Source organism: Anomaloglossus baeobatrachus, chromosome 1 (genome assembly GCF_048569485.1).
Source record: "Anomaloglossus baeobatrachus isolate aAnoBae1 chromosome 1, aAnoBae1.hap1, whole genome shotgun sequence".
Lineage (NCBI taxonomy): Eukaryota > Metazoa > Chordata > Amphibia > Anura > Aromobatidae > Anomaloglossus > Anomaloglossus baeobatrachus.
Genome location: NC_134353.1, coordinates 107,088,064 through 107,105,225, shown reverse-complemented (window position 1 = coordinate 107,105,225; position 17,162 = coordinate 107,088,064). Strand labels below are relative to the sequence as shown.

Here is a 17,162-nt window from a genome sequence, read left to right as displayed (position 1 = left end):
ATCATTCCAAAGAAGACTCATAGGTGTACTAGCTCTAAAGGTGCTTCTACTCAATACTGAGCAAAGGGTCTGAATACTTATGACCATGTGATATTTCAGTTTTGTTGTTTAATAAATTTGCGAACATTTCTATATTTCTGTTTTTTTCTGACAAGATGGGGTGCAGAGTGTACATTAATGAGTAAACAATTAACTTTTTTGAATTTACCAAATGGAGGTAATGAAACAAAGAGTAAAAAATTTAAAGGGGTCTGAATACTTTGTGTACCCACTGTATATCTCTAAATACACTTCCTTACAGGACGCATTAGCTCTTGGGTGCATTCATTTTTGCTTTTATCAATTGCTACATTTCCCACCTCTAGGATAGATTGGAAGGGTATTTGCCCATCGTTGCGAGAAGCGTCTTCCTGGAAAAGGTTCACTAGAGGTGGCCTGGCTCTCATGATCTCCTAAGCCCGTGGGTGGCATCTGGGGTCTATTGTCACAGCCTGGAAAGTCAAAAATAGAGGCTTGGTCACTGACCGTTGATGGGTGGATGGGTGAAAGTAATGGCTATAGTGGTGATCCTCGTAGTGAATACACACAAAAGGCTATTTTAAAAGTATTGTGCCAGATTAGAAGAAAAATCTTCATTTTTCCATAAACAGAGCAACTCTTGATTATTACCTGTTTGTTATTGCTGTTTATTCCCAGCTAAAATACAGCCAATAGACAGAAATGACACGTTTTTTTTCTAATTTAAGACAATCCATTTTAAATATATTGCAAACTAAACAGTTTTCTAAAATCAAGAAACACTGATCATGGAAACACACCCTTAAAGTATATAGCAGCATGTAAAGAGTGAAAGCATACATATTTCGCTCTTTCACTGTGGTGGGATATTCAGTCCTTCTGTGAATTCCAGGAACCCGTTTCGGGGACATTAATGACCCCAAAAAGTTATTTTGTTAACAGACAATATTTATAAAAATCACAAGTCTACCCACTCTTTCATTTAATAAAAAGAGCAGTCTCACACTGGTGATAGCCACCTATTGACGAGATATATCACCATTTGAAATAAAGTCTGTAAAGAGCTTCCCTTCAAGAACAAATGTTAGTAGAATACTAATATAACAACTAAGTAATCACTGTCCTCTTATGTGCATCACAATATAAAATTCCCTATCAGTATGTCTTTGGAAGTGGGAGGAAATTATGAGTCTATAGAGAAAATCCACACAAACACGGGAGAACATATAAACCTATCAAAGATGTTGTCCATGTTGGAATTTGAACATATGACCTCAGCGCAGTAACTGAGCCATTGTGATTGACATATTCCTCCAACAGAAGGCTTTTGATGTATGCCACTATGTACTCGGTGATTACATTCTCCAAAAGTTTAAACTTTACCAATTGGATTCCCTGTCAGAGGTCTTTTATCCAGCCAAATCAAATGTCCTGCTTTCTACTGATGGAGAGCAGAGAGCCCGAAACATGTGCCTGCAAATGAAGGTTCTGGTTTGATTTCCTATTCTAAATCATATTGAAAAGCTCCTAAAGGATTGATATTGACATTTAAAATTGTGACTTTCACTAGGTGACACTAGATTTAAAAGGGAACCATCCAGCAGGTTTTTTACATATAAAGAACCGGCAGGTCCATACTGGTGCTAGGATGCTCATTCATATCATTTTAGAGATCCGAGGCTTGATTGCGGAAAAATCCTTTATCAAAGCTTCAGAAACTACATCATTGATGCAATTGCTTGAGCATCAGTGAAGTACTTTGTCCTCTGGAATGATGCCTCCTCCTTCTTTGACTCCTTTTCTTTATTTTATTTGTGAGCGGCCCAATGCCATTGCCGATATTGGCATGTACATACGCATTGCTAGTCTGATGTTGTCTTCAATAATATCATGATGGAATCAGCGCATGCACATACAGCGATCTCCGGAGCCATTTTACTGAGAACACTGTGATGATGGCTATCAATTACAGCAGTGCATGACCTGATGAAAATAAAAATTTAATCTGCGCATGCACCGCCACTGATATTTGTCTCCAAAGTGTCTTCAATAAAATGGTGCTGAAGATCGTGGTATATGCATACACCGATTTCAGTGCCATTTTATTAAAAGCAACATCACAATAGCAATGCGCACACGCTGCCAACATTGGCAATGGCGGTGGTGATGTAAAATTTAAATAAAGAAAGGTAGGTAAGGCAGGAGGAGGAATTATTACAGAGGACCCAATACACAAAGTTCAATTCCAGTGCTAAAGCCACTGCACCAATGATTGATAGAATGAACACAACACTTCCGGTAGAGGATGGTGGACAAGTAGGATACAATTCCATACAAAGTAAGGGATGCATCATTGGTGCAGTAAGAAGTGAACTTGACACTCATATGCAGATTAATGACATTTATTTCAAAATCGAAAGATAAACAGGCACAAATGTTTCGATCTGTTAAGGTGGCTTTACACACTGCAACATCGCAAACGACTTCGCTGTAACGTCACCGGTTTTGTGACGTAATAGCGACCTCCCCAGCGACATTGCAGTGTGTGAAACACATCAGCGACCTGGCCCCTGCTGTGAAGTTGCTGATCACTACAAATCGTTCAGGACCATTCTTTGGTCCTTTGTTTCCCGCTGTGCAGCATGATCGCTAGAAAGTCTCAGTGTGTAAAGGGGACTTAAATGTGCAGGCAGCAGGAGCTGGCTTCTGCGGACACTGGTAACCACGGTAAACATCGGGTAACCAAGAAGCCCTGTCCTTGGTTACCCGATATTTACCTTAGTTACCAGCCTCCGCCGCTCTCACTGTCAGTGCCGGCTCCTGCTCCTTGCACGTGTAGCAGAGTACACATCGGGTAATTAACCCGATGTGTACTGTACCTAGGAGAGTAGGGAGCCAGCGCTAAGCAGTGTGCACTGCTCCCTGCTCTCTGCACGTGTAGCTGCGTGCGCTGGTAACCAAGGTAAATATCGGGTTGGTTACCCGATATTTACCTTAGTTACCAAGCGCAGCATCGCTTCAGTGCGTCGCTGCTGGCTGGGGGCTGGTCACTGGTTGCTGGTGACAGCTCACCAGCAACCCGTGTAGCGATGCTCCAGCGATCCCTGCCAGGTCAGGTTGCTGGTGGGATCGCTGGAGCGTCTGACTGTGTGACCTCTCACCAGCAACCTCCTAGCAACTTACCAGTGATCCCTATCAGGTTGTATCGTTGTTGGGATCGCTGGTAAGTTGTTTAGTGTAAAGGGGCCTTTAGGGTACCTTCACACTTTAGCGATGCAGCAGCGATCCGACCAGCGATTTGACCTGGTCAAGATCGCTGCTGCATAGCTACATGGTTGCTGGTGAGCTGTCAAACAGGCAGATCTCACCAGCGACCATTGACCAGCCCCCAGCCAGCAGTGACGTGCAAGCGACGCTGCGCTTGCACGGCGCCGGCGTCTGGAAGCTGCGGACACTCGTAACTAAGGTAAAGATCGGGTATGGTTACCCGATGTTTACCTTAGCTACCAGTTCACACCGCTTAACTTAGCGTGTGCAGGGAGCAGGAGCCGGCACTGGCAGCATGAGAGCTGCGGAGGCTGGTAACGAAGGTAAATATCGGGTAACCATTGGTTATCCGATGTTTACCTTGGTTACAGCTTACCGCAGGCTGTCAGACGCCGGCTCCTGCTCCCTGGACATTCAAGATTGTTGCTCTCTCGCTGTCACACACAGCGATGTGTGCTTATCAGCGGGAGAGCAACAATAAAAAAACGAACCAGCACTGTGTGTAACGAGCAGCGATCTCACAGCAGGGGCCAGATCACTGCTCAGTGTCACACACAGCGAGATCGCTAATGAGGTCACAAAAAACGTGACTCAGCAGCGATCTCAGTAGCGATCTCGCTGTGTGTGAAGTACCCCTTAGACCTTCATCAGTGTGGGCTGTGCTTTATCTAATCAAGTTTCAGGATGGACTGCTTTTCCAAGGATGGATAATGTGGTCTGTAATAATAGCACTGGTCCATCCTAAATCTTGATAAGATAAAGCACAGCACATACTGATGAAGGTCTCAAAGATCAAAACGTTTGTGCCTGTTTATCTTTTGATTTTGAAATAAATGTCATTCATCTGCATATGAGTGCCAAGTTAACTTCTTACTGCACCAGTTATGTCATTTCTGAAGCTTTGATAAAGGATTACTCTGAAATCAAGCATCAAATCTCTAAATGGAAGGCATGATTTGATTGAGCATCCTAGAGCCAGACTAGCCCTGCTGTACTTTATGTGCAAAAATCATGCTGGTTGGTTCCTTTTTAGGCTATGTTCCCACACTGTACAGTATATTTTACTGCCTTTTTGGTGCATTTTTGAGGTCACAAAGATGCACCTAAATATATGCATTTCCTTCTCCCACCAAGTCTATGAGATTTCTTGTTTGTTGCCTACACAGTGCATCTTTTTTTGCTGAGTTTTTGAAGATGCAGCATGTTAATTCTTTTTTTATTTTTGCCATCGTTTTTGAGCCCTTCGGCTATGTTCACACAGTGCATCTTTGAGGTCACAAAGATGCACCTAAATGCATGAATTTCCTTCCTCCAACAAAGTCCATGAGATTTCTATTTTGCTGTTCACACTGTGCATCTTTTTTGGCTGCTTTTTGGCTGCGTTTTTGAAGATGCAGCATGTCAATTTTTTGCATTTTTGCAGCGTTTTTAAGCCCTTCCAGTCAATAGATTTGACTTTAAAAATGCATTGAGCAAAATGCAGTAAAAACACAGCAAAAACGAAGCAAAAACAAATGCGCTTTTTGATGCGTTTTTGCCGTCGGTGCATTTTTTGAGGACAAAAATGCTGCATCTTTGTAGTTACAAAAGATATACTGTATGAACATAGCCTTCCAGTCAATAGATTTCACTTAAAAAACACATTGGGCAAAATGCGGTAAAAACACGGCAAAAACGGTTTTTGCTGCGGGTGCATTTTTTGGGGCCAAAAACGCTGCATCATTGTGGTCAAGAAAAGATGTTGTGTGTGAATATAGCCTTAGGAGGGCTTTACACGTTGTGACATCGCTACCGATATATCGTCGGGTCGTAGCGACATCGCAACGTGTAAATCCTAGATTCAACGATGAACGAGCACAGAAGCGTACAATATCGCTGATCTGTGTAACGTCATTCATTTCCATATTGTCGGTTCGACCGCAGATACGATGTTTTTTGTCGTTCCTGCAGCTCCACACATCGCTGTGTGTAAACCCGCAGAAGCGACAAACATCTCCTTACCTGTGTCCCGACGGCAAAGCGGAAGGAAGAAGGTGGGCGGGATATTACGTCCCGCTCATCTCCGCCCCTTCGCTTCTATTGGCCGGCCGATTAGTGACGTCGCGGTGACGTTGCTGTGACACCGAACGCACCTCCCATTTGAAGGAGGGATTGTTCGGCAGTCACCGCGACATCGCCGAGCAGATATGTGCGTGTGAAGCTGCTGTAGCAATAATGCTCACTACGGCAGCAATCACCACATATCGCATGTGCGACGGGGGCGGGTGCTATCACACTGGACATCGCTAGCAATTGCTAGCGATGTCGCAATGTGTAAAGCCCGCCTTTTTTGGAACGTTCCACCCCTCCCCCTGCAATCAGCTGTGAGCTGGAGCCGAACAAAAACATCAGAAGGGCAGCTAGCCAAGCCGTGTACGGCAGGAGCCACAGTGTAAGGAGCCTGAGCGGCGCTGTACCAGGAGCACTGACCACGACCCTCCACAGCACTGAAACATGGCAGCACGCCGCTGACAGCCGTCATAGCCAGCCAGTGCTCGGTGCTTCACTACAGATATTAAAATGCCTCTCAGTGATAATAAACCCTTTGGAAATGAGGACCGCCTCAGCGATTCTGATGGATCACGGCTGTCCGAAAGCATGGCTTGCTCATCCAGTGACAGTGATTCTCGACGAGAAAGTTTTACCAGCAACTCGTCCAGCAAGCATGCTTCTCCAGTGTCAAGTCCACCAAGAACATCAACCTTTGAAGATGTTATGTCTACCACAAGGAACTTATCCAACTTACTAATAGCCCACGAAATTGTTGCAAATGAAAACTTCCATCTTGATACTATAGAACCCCTGAAAAACAGTTTGGAAGAACGAGTAAAGCAGATTGTCCACAAAGCTTTCAGGGATAGCTTGGAATCAGAACTTAAGGAAGATCCTCCGGAGTATGAATATGCCACCAAGCTCTTTGATGAGATAAAAGAAATTCTACTTTCCTTCTTAACTCCTGGCACAAACAGACTTCGGACCCAAATCTGTGAAGTTCTAGATGTGGACCTAATAAGACAACAGGCAGAACACAATGCTGTTGATATTCCAAAGCTTGGCAGTTATATCATCAATCTAATGTCCAAGTTATGTGCCCCTGTTAGAGACAATTAAAAAATTGTTTAGGTTGCATAGTGTCACACTGTACAAAGGGCTAGTAAGATGTAGTACAGCGTATTCCCCACTAGGTGGTAGCAGAGTAGTGAAAGAGAGTCAGAGTAACAATGTAACAGAAAGGCAGCTGAAGTACAGCAGAGTAACTTCAGTAAGCAGTTCACAGGCGAAACATCAGGGGGGAATTGAGTAGTCAAACAGTCAGGGTCTAGCCAGGAAAATCAAGTCACTGCAAAGGGAGGATCAAAATCAAGTCAGAAAACAGAACCGAGTCGGAAGTCGGGAGATCAGGTATACAGAGGGAAACAAAAACAACAGACAGGAGCGGGAAGTCAGGGACTAGGACAGACAGATGAACGGGGAAGGGTACAGGTCAGGGCATGGTAACAAGGAGTCAGATCATACAGGAATTCTCACCACAGCCAGTCACAGGCTGCAGAGCAAATCTATAACCAGCACAGGAATGCAAGTGCAGAGACCAGATATAGCACCTCCTGAAACCAGACCGAGGCTTATGGGAGTTAACCCCTGACATGACCAGGCCGGGTCTGGGAAACTCTGGAGAGGGGAGTACCGATCCTGGATCATGACACCTAGTATCTCAATCTTGGGCAATCAGAAACTTTTTTGGTGTTGGATGGACAGAAAAGTATAGATCCTCCATTCCTAAGACTCTAAAGTGGGATTTACACGCTACGATATCGTTAATGAATTATCGTCGGGGTCATGGTGTTTGTGACGCACATCTGGCATCATTAACGATATCGCACTTATGAGCAACCTTAAACAATCGCAAAAGTGGTCAAAATCATTTGCCGCAAAGAGGTCGCCCTGAAACAAAAAATCATTTTCTGTTTATTAGCGATGTTGTTCCTCGTTCCTGCGGCAGCACACATCGCTGTGTGTGACACTGCAGGAGTGACAAACATCTCCCTACCTGCCTCCACCGGCAATGCGGAAGGAAGGAGGTGGGCGGGATGTTACGTCCCGCTCATCTCTGCCCCTCCACTTCTATTGGACACCTGCCGTGTGATGTCGCTGTGATGCCGCACGAACTGCCCCCTTAGAAAGGAGGCGGTTTGCCGGCCAGAGCGACGTCGCAGAGCAGGTAAGTGCATGTGACGCTGCCGTAGCGATAATGTTCGCAACAGCAGCGATCACACAATATATCGCATGTACGACGGGGCGGGTGCTATCGCGCTCGACATTGCTAGCCGATGCTAGCAATGTCGCAGCATGTAAAGCCCGCTTAACTCTAACACTATGCACCCACTTCAGTATGGGACAATTTAATAACTTAATGTTAAAAAATGAAATATTCCATGCAACCTCTAACTTTTTTCCCTAAAGTCTAAGTGCATAAGCAATGGATGAAGAGTTAAAATCCCAGCATACTCCACTACTGAAAATACTTCTTTTTCCCTGAGACAACTGACCTTTCTAATCATAAAGTAATTCCCCAGATTTTAATTTCCTGGAATTAAGTTTAATTGTTGCCAGCCTAGTGGTAATCCAGTTAAATCCTTGGTTAGTCGCTGATTTAGTTAGATCAGTCAAACAGTGACAGACCTTTCAGAGAAGAACGTTTTAATGTGGATTCCTGAAGTGGTATAGACATTAGGATGTAGAACACATTTAAGCTGTCTAATTGCTCTGCTGTTCTAATGATTAAGTATTAATCTGTCACAATGTCAAATTGTTCGTTTACATTTTTTTCTGTAAAATATGTCTCTGTTGAATGAATCTTGAAATCCTCTGCTGAAACAATACATTGTGCAATTAGAGCGTCTTCAGTCTAAATCTTGGAAAAAATAATTAATCAGCACTCCTCAGTCAACATCATTTCAAGGATAATCACTGTAAAAATGATGAGACTGCAGCAATATGAAGCAATGCACTGTGCGCAGCAGACAGGTAATATTCCTTATCTATCATTCTTCCTTGTCACACAATTAAAAACAAATTCTCTGCCACACTGGTAAGAATGAGCAGTGATATTTGTAGGATCCATCAGGGGAAAATACATTACTGTAAAGAAAAAAAAATGGAGGGAGAGATGGATGGGAGGTAAGAGAATGGATGGATGAGCAGGGAAATAGACGGAAGGATGAATGACATTCAGAAAGTGTCAACGTAACTACAGTATATGCAGTGAGCATACACAGGCTGGAATCTGCCCTGGGCATGGTAAGTGGATACGTGTTAAATTAGTTAGTTTGTGCATCTCATTATCCATTCTTGCTCGCAGGATGCTTTAGGTTACAAGTGAATAGATGTATTTTTCATTTTTTTTTGTTTTATTATTATTTTATTAATATAGATTTTTTTTCTTTAGCTGGAATATAAAACTACTTGAAGCCTGGTGTGCCTGTCAATGTAAGCAGAACCAATCACTATGATAGAGCTCAATATTATATTTTAATAAAGTTATATTAGGGTGCTGATGCTGTATTATTCCTACTAAAGACAAAAAAAATCGTTAAACAGGTTGGATGAGAACAAAGTCCCTTCTAGGTCAATAGAGTCACATAAACTATTTTAGGCCTCTTTCACACATCAGTTAAAAACACGTTTTTCACTGACGTGTTAAAGACGCATATGGCCCTCCGTATAGCATGACTTCCACACACGTGTGTTCCGTGATAGCACATCAGGCACTTCTATACTCACCTGTGCACGCTGCTGCTGTCCATGGTACTGCTGATTTTCACTCTACTGGCTCACCGCTGCTGTTACTTTAGAGTCACGGTACAGTCAAAATGCATGAGTATAATTAGCCGGCATAGAAGCAAGAGAGAGCAGCAGCCGGAGACAGCATCGCTGGAGACAGGTGAAAATAAAAATAATTTTATTTCAAATACACGTGTTTTCTATAGAACATATTAAACAGATCACACCAATGTGTGGTCTTTTTGACCAGAGAAAAATGGACTTGTCTCCATGTGGAACACATGGAACACATGTGCGCTGCACAGAAATGCGGTCAGTGAGAAATCACTGATGTGTGTGCAGACCCATTGATTTTAATGGGTCTGCGTATTTCCATGATTCTGGTACGTAAAAAGTGGCAACATACGTACCAGAATCACTGATGTGTGAAGGGGGACTTAAGAAGTAAAGGATGATGTCATATAGTTAGTGATGAGTGAGTGCTACCATGCTTGGGTGCTCTGTACTCCTGACTAGCAGTTGGATGCTTGCGTCTCAAGTGGGAAGTCAGTTGGGACTCCAGCATTTTTCTGAAAGTTTTCCTGGAAAATGTTTGAGTTCCACATTGACTTCTATTATAATCGGGTACAAGAGTCTAGTCCATCCAAGTTTCCAATAAGTATTAAGCACCTAAGCATGATAGTGCTCGCTCATCACTAGTTAATCAGTGTCATACTTAGGTTCCTTGGTCAAACTGGAGATTATTCCAAATATCCATCCTCCAACTGGATGGAACATACACTCATCTATTTTAATGACAATGGAATTTATTTCTTATCATATAACTAAAAAAAAATCTCTAATAGGATATTTATTGAGCTAGCCCATAAGAATAGACCCTATTTGCAAGTGATTTGCTTTAAAAATGATCTCAACTATACATCCTCATTTGCTGCATCTTTCGGGTTCATCATTTTGTCAGTAACTGGCCTTACTGGAGATTGCTTTAGTATCATAGTTGGGCCAGTCCAGCTCTGAAGACAATGTTTCCACCCTATAAATATGTATTTAGACGTGTACATTTCAAAGGTGGTAACTAACTAGCTGGTAATGTAGTAGGATGAAAATTGTGGGCCAAGTGGCCACTCACCTATTGGGGTTGTACACCCCTGCACAACCCCAGTTTAAGCTTATTTGAAACAGATGATACTGCTGAGGGATTTAGACACTGCTGGCCTCCATTACTGCCACTCACACAGTGATTCTGAGTTGTATCACGTGAACAGACTCTACCGGAAATACATCACTGCAGGTCCTAGCGTGTGGTTCCCAGGTTACTCGGTAACCACAGGTCCTCCAGCCAGCTTCAGAAAAAGAAGACCAAAAACTAAATAGTTTTCAAAGCCAGCTTACCTGTCAAATTTGTCCGCTGGAGTTATAAAGTTTTTTCAGAAAAATAAGATGGAACCCGGAGCTGCTCCTACTGCTGATCCCTTAGGTGTTGGATAAGGTAATTTTGGCAAATGATTTAAACGGTCGTATGGAGCACTGGGGTAGAAAAATTATATTAGATGGATAAATAGAATAACAAACCTTTATAATCCATCTAAAAGGCCACAACGCGTTTTGATAGACAGAGCTATCTTCATCAAGTTGTATCAGAGATATTTTCATCAGGTGGTGTATGCGTTTCGATAAATAGAGCTATCTTCATCAGGTGGTAAATCCACCACCTGATGAAGATAGCTCTTTCTATCGAAACATGATGGTTTGTTATTCTATTTATCCAGCTAATATCATTTTTCCACCGCAGCGCTCCATACGACCATTTAAATTCTTTCCCAATTTTTGTATATAATGGGAGTATTTGGGTTTCTGTCACTTTATTAGGCAAATATATATAATTTCTAGTATTTTTATCAAATCTTTTCACAGATTATAAAGAAAGAAGCTTATAAGGATTTATTTTTGTATTAGCACTAAAGGGTGCATTATATGCTGCAACATCGCTAACGATATCGTCGAGGTCACGTCGTTAGTGATGCACATCTGGCGCCGTTAGTGACATTGCAGCGTGTGACACCAAGGAGCGACGATCAACGATCGCAAAAGCGTAAAAAATTGTTGATCCTTGACACGTAGTTCATTTCCTTAATATCGTTGCTGCTGCAGGTATGATGTTGTTCGTCGTTCCTGCGGCATCACACATCGCTCTGTGTGATACTGCAGAAACGACGAACATCTCCTTACCTGTGTAAATCGGCAATGAGGCAGAAAGGAGGTGGGCGGCAGGTTCCGGCCGCTGATCTCCGCCCCTCCTTTTCTATTGGGCGGCTGTTTAGTGACGCCGCAGTGACATCGCTATGATGCCGAACGCACCTCCCCCTTGAAGGAGGGATTGTTCGGCGGTCACAGCAACGTCGCTGACAAGGTATGTGTGTGTGACGCTGCCGTAGCAATAATGTTCACTACGGCAGCGATCACCAAATGTCACACGAACGATGGGGGCGGGTGCTATCGCGCACGACAACACTAGCTATCGCTGGCGATGTCGCAGCATGTAAAGCACCCTTCAGAGTTTGGAAACAAAAAAGTAAACAAAAACTAAAAAAAAAATATTTTAATTGTTTCCTACAAATTAATATTCCTACCAATCCTGTGTATCTGATTTTGCCTCATACAGATGGTCCCAGTCTACTTTGTTCCCCACAATAGGTTCTGCTAAACTGTTTGATCAATTACATAGTCTACGGCAATCGTAATCCGTTGACGGCGGAATCTTTCCTAATATCAATAACCCTGCCTCAAGTGCTGGATTTCTATCTACTGTTTATATGTTCCCAGGCAGCTACATGATTTTCTAGACTGCTGATTTGCACATTCACTAATCCATGACAAATTCAGTTAATTTAAACTGTACAGAGAATTTCAGCTGAGCCGTCGTCTTTGGGGGAAAATCTGCTGTAACAATTACACTGGCTTTATTTCTTACAGATTGTAAAGTATACGTCCCATTGGCAGAGAAATGCTTTCATTATCCACTGTCAGGTGCTGTTTTATCATGTTATTTTATAAAGTTACAATGTAGAATGGTATATTTCATTAGCAGTCGCCGGGCATCTTTAATAGCAGCTAGCTGTACTGTATAGGAATATTAAAATCATCCTCGGCATTCATAAGGAATTTACATAGATTTGTTGTTTCTTAAGACGTTATTGTAAAAGCACTTTTCAGGTGAACAGAAGGTCACATATAAATGTATCTCGGTGGAGCTGCTCAGATGGTTACATGCATTTCATTTTAATGCTGACTTATTTTTTATGAATCTACTTTAAAGCCGACAAATTGAGTCAGGGATGAGCAATCATTAGAAATACATGATTTGGCCATTCACATGGATGGTCAAAATGGATGTTATTGTCAAGCTGGAGGTGTGTTTCCACAAATAGAGATTTTTTTTACGTATCGTATGCTGCCTTTGAATTCAAAGAGGTGCATTTCACGCATAGGAAATGCAGAACCTGTTCTTCCGGTCATGCACAGTGCACCTTTCTGAAGCCGAGAAGTGTACACCCTGTTTCTGATGTGCACTGATGGTGCCCAAATTAGCCGCACACATACACAACATTTCCAGGAACTGGCAGTGATGCCAGCTCGTGGAAATCATGTTATCACACCCAGAGGGGCGTAATAACATGGAAAGAGGACCAACCCCATCTAAACTGGAAGTCTTGACTGACCATGAAGGGCTTGGAGATTTCAGCTGAGCAGCTGCAATCTGGAGATGTGACGAGTAGAGATGAGTGAACCTTTGGAGGTTCGGTTCGCAGGGCACATTTGAACCTTAGATAAGGTTGGGTTTGTGACCCTGACTTGAACAAAACCTGAATAGGAGTCACTAATTGGGCAGTTTGTGTCTCTGCTCATAAGCAGCCAGCCATAGGCAGAACACTTCCGAAGTAGGGTGGGCGAGTGTTTTTTCCAATTTTTTGGTTTGTGTGTGCACATTAGATGAGATCATGCTGATTTTACCCCCAGTGCGAGTTGTTCAAACAGTGCATGTGGCTTACACAAGGCTGAGCATCACTCATTCCCAAGCACAGCGCTGCTCAATTGATTGCACTCGTAACTCACTAAAACATCCAACCCAAACTTTGTTTTTTTGAAAGTCGGTTTCCAAACGCAAACCTCAGGGTCAATTATCTCTAGTGATGACCTTTCGGCTCCTCTCAGACCCAATCTGAACTGGAAGTCTTGACTGACCATGAAGTCTTTGGAGATTTTAGCATGAGCAACTGCAATCTGAAGATATGACAAGGACTGGACAGGTAATGTGTAAATATAAGAGAGGGTAGTGGAGAGGTACTCCTAAGTTTTTTTTTCCATTTTGAAGGCCATTTGTGGCTTAAAAAAATGCCATGGCAGATAATTACAAAAAAATCAACATTTTTGAAATTGAATTTTGTAAAATTCAAACTGAATTTAATTCCATTCCAATTTATTCACTCATATCAAATAAGCATATATAACCTAAAAAATGATAGGCCAAAGGAACAAAAAAATGTGCCTCATAGTAAGCATCAGATAACTTGTAAACCTCATTGAGGATTCTTAGAGACTCTCATGGACAAGTATAAGCATGCATTTTAAATGAGAAGATAAATCAGTGAACCTGTGGGAAAGGAAGCTTGAAATTTTTAATTTTTCGCAAGTATCAAATCATCACATGGTAAGATAACATTAATAAGAGGATGAAAGATCCATACCATGCCCAAATTATATATATTTTTTTATTCCTTGAATAGCTACTGTGTTTAATTCCCTTTACCAGTTATGTTTGGTTGACTAAAGTTACTATAGCATTGAAGCTAAAATGACTCTCCACTGTGTTCCCCATTAAAGTCTGAAATGAAATGCATGTAACCCTGAACTGAGAGCAAAGGGATCACTGAATCATAGTTAATGCGCAGTAAAATACCTTCAAAAAGATAAAAAAAAAGTTAAGAAACCTCTTTGCTGTGACATACATTTTAACTATCTGTTAAATAATGCAGAATTTCAGTGCCGAAGCATGTGAATTAGAGGAAGGAAATAAATATCTGGAGACTTCTTGTCTTTTTAAGTAACTGTCAGGAAAAAAATTGCAACAGTGAATGAAAAGTAACACAGATCAAGGGGATTCATTTGCCATTTATGCTATGTTAAGAAGTTCAATTTAATCATGTGAAATGATGCTTACTAAGAGGAAAGCCAATTAACGGCTCATGATATACCTACGTCTGTGAAAGCTATACACTTCTATTTTTCATCATTCCAGTTCCGATGGTCAGCTAAATAATTCCGATGGGAAGCCTCTGTGAAAACTCGAAATTATTTTGGAGAGATTCATTTATTTATTGATTTATTTTAGCAAGAGTAAAATGTTTCGGTTCCCAGAAGAACGCAGATATGGCTGATTAACAATCTAATGAAGAAAAGTGCTGAAGTTCTGAATTTCAGCTGGAATGAGGCTGATTCTAATATGTTGTGGGGGCGATGCACCTGAGAGTCTGGCTGCTATAACATGCGTGAAATGATGTCACTGACTTATCACTACTGGCAATAGGTTTAAAAGTAGAATTTGTCATTTTTAAATTCATATTGTTGTTTCTACCAATGGTATTACTATAAATTCAGCAGTGCTTAGCTTGTCATTAGGATATCACAATATGCTATCTGTAGCCTTAGGGGTACTTTGCACACTACGACATCACAGGTGCGATGTCGGTGGGATCAAATCGAAAGTGACGCACATCCGGTGTCGCTGTCGACATCGGAGTGTGTAAATCGTTTTTGATACAATTAACGAGCGCAAAAGCATCAAAATCGTATCATCGGTTTAGCGTCGGTCATTTCCATAATTTCGGAAGGACCGATGTTACGATGTTGTTCCTCGTTCCTGTGGCAGCACACATCGCTGTGTGTGAAGCCGCAGGAATGAGGAACATCACCTTACCTGTGTCCTGGCCGCAATGAGGAAGGAAGGAGGTGTGCGGGATGTTTACGTCCTGCTCATCTCCGCCCCTCTGCTACTATTGGCCGCCTGCCGTGTGACGTCGCTGTGACGCCGCACGACCCGCCCCCTTAGTAAGGAGGTGGTTCGCCAGCCAGAGCGACGTCGCAGGGCAGGTAAGTGCATGTGAAGCTGCCATAGCGATAATGTTCGCTACGGCAGCTATCACAAGTTATTGCAGCTGCGACGGGGGCGGGGACTATCGTGCTCGGCATCGCTACCATTGGCTTGCGATGTCGTAGTGTGCAAAGTACCCCTTAAAGGGAACCTGTCAGGGGTAATATGTACCCAGAACCACGAGCAGTTCTTGGTGCATATTGCAATTCCCTGAATACACTAGCATAGATAAAGAGACCTTTAGAAAAAGTATTTATAAAGATTTTTTATCGTATGCTAATGAGAGAAGGGACTAGTCCCATGAGCATTAGTTCCCCTTTCCAGTCAGCTCCATTAGCATGTTAGTAAGCTCCTGTGGGTGTTCTAACATGCTAATGAATGTGCAGCATCAGAGGATGATCTCACTCACCTCTCCGCCGCCATTGTGTCCGACGCTGGATTTCGGCTCAGTGCGCAGAGCTTTGGTCATGCACACTATGAAGCCGGGTGTACGCGTCCCGGCTTCAAACTGAAGTAGTGTGCATGACCTAAACTCCGAGGTCATGCACACTGAGCTGTAATCCAGCGTCGGACGCGATGACAGTGGAGAGATGAGTGAGATCATCCTATGACGCTGCGTTTTCATTAGCATGTTAGCACGCCCACAGGGGCATACTAACATGCTAATAGAGCCGACTGGCCGGGGAACTAAGGCCCAGGGGACTAGTCTCTTTGCTCATTAGCATATGGTAAAAGATCTTTAGAAATACTTTTTCTAAAGATCTCTTTATCTATGCTAGTGTATACAGGGACCGTTAGGCAGGGATTAGCAATATGCACCAAGAACTGCTCATGGTTCTGGGTGCATATTGGACCTGACAGTTTCCCTTTAATATTGTCTACTCCATTATAAAATGTGTGAAGCATACAGCAAAGCCCAGTTTACCAATACCATGCAAAACCGACCTGGGATCTGTAATATGCACATGGGGACACATCACATACCCCATATAGTGCCTCCGTAAGGTAAAAAGAGGAGCACAACTCATTGAGTGCCTATAACAAAGGGGAATGCAACTCAAAACAGACAGTGATTGTGTGTCAAAAAAAATAGTTGTTCCAACATCACATCTCATTATTAAAAAAACTATTTATTTTTTCTTATTAAAAGTTAACAAACATGTTGGTAGGACATCCACATTTTTTAAAAAATGCATGTGTCACGCATTTCGAACCCCTGTAGTGGTTCTTAATCATAGTGTTGGTGTGGCACCCAATGCCTAGGTGGCCACTAAAAATAACTGCATGTGTATTTCAATATGTATAACATGTATTGCCAGCTTCAATGGGATTTGTTTTCTTCTGCTTTCCACTACATAACACATTTGCCCACACTCCCTTACTGGGGCTGTTCACTTGAGATAAAAAAAAAGCTTGAGTGTGCGCCCTGGAGGAGAAAGTGGAGGAGCTTAGGTGTGAGGTACATTCAGACAGTAGGCAGTATGTAAACAGTCCTGTCCTGAGGTGACTGATAAAACCTCTGGAGGGGTCAGCTACACATTGGCAGGGTATCAGTCCCTAGGCCACCAGGACTTCCAAGGTCAGTGGCAAACTGAGAGACTGCTATTAGCCTTTTTATAGGGAGCAGTGAATTGCCTGGGAGCTCAGTGACACATTTGAGTCTGAAAACATCTAAAAAAAATAGTGAGTTTTCCTTCAGGATTCAAGTCACCTGCTCACCGGAAGGGATTAAAGATCCAGAGTTCTCTTGTCTTGAAAATCCCAGGACTTCAAGACACCTATTCCCAGGTAGGGAAGTAATTGCAGGAGGAAAACACTACCACTACACAGCAGAGAAGCCAAACTCTCATTAGGGCAGGAAGAACCACTATCATTGTGAATGCTGTGAGAAATGTCCCGGAATATTCTG

General features: G+C 42.6%; 2 protein-coding genes across 5 annotated transcripts in view; one reads left to right on the top strand and one right to left on the bottom strand.

Annotated features, from left to right (window-relative positions):
- Positions 1-17,162, bottom strand: part of PCDH7 (protocadherin 7) — a 1,104,634-nt gene that overhangs the window by 39,247 nt on the left and 1,048,225 nt on the right. For 2 of the 4 annotated variants that reach the window (XM_075346946.1, XM_075346947.1), the window contains exon 3: positions 360-491. The exons of the other annotated variants lie outside the window; for them this stretch is intronic. In XM_075346946.1, the coding sequence (XP_075203061.1) occupies positions 360-491 (132 nt within the window). The remainder of the gene's footprint in view (positions 1-359; positions 492-17,162) is intronic. 4 annotated transcript variants of the gene reach the window in all.
- Positions 5,757-6,435, top strand: LOC142289826 (T-complex protein 11-like protein 2). Its single transcript, XM_075333757.1, has one exon. It carries the CDS (start codon positions 5,845-5,847, stop codon positions 6,433-6,435), a length of 591 nt encoding a protein of 196 aa, XP_075189872.1. The 5' UTR covers positions 5,757-5,844.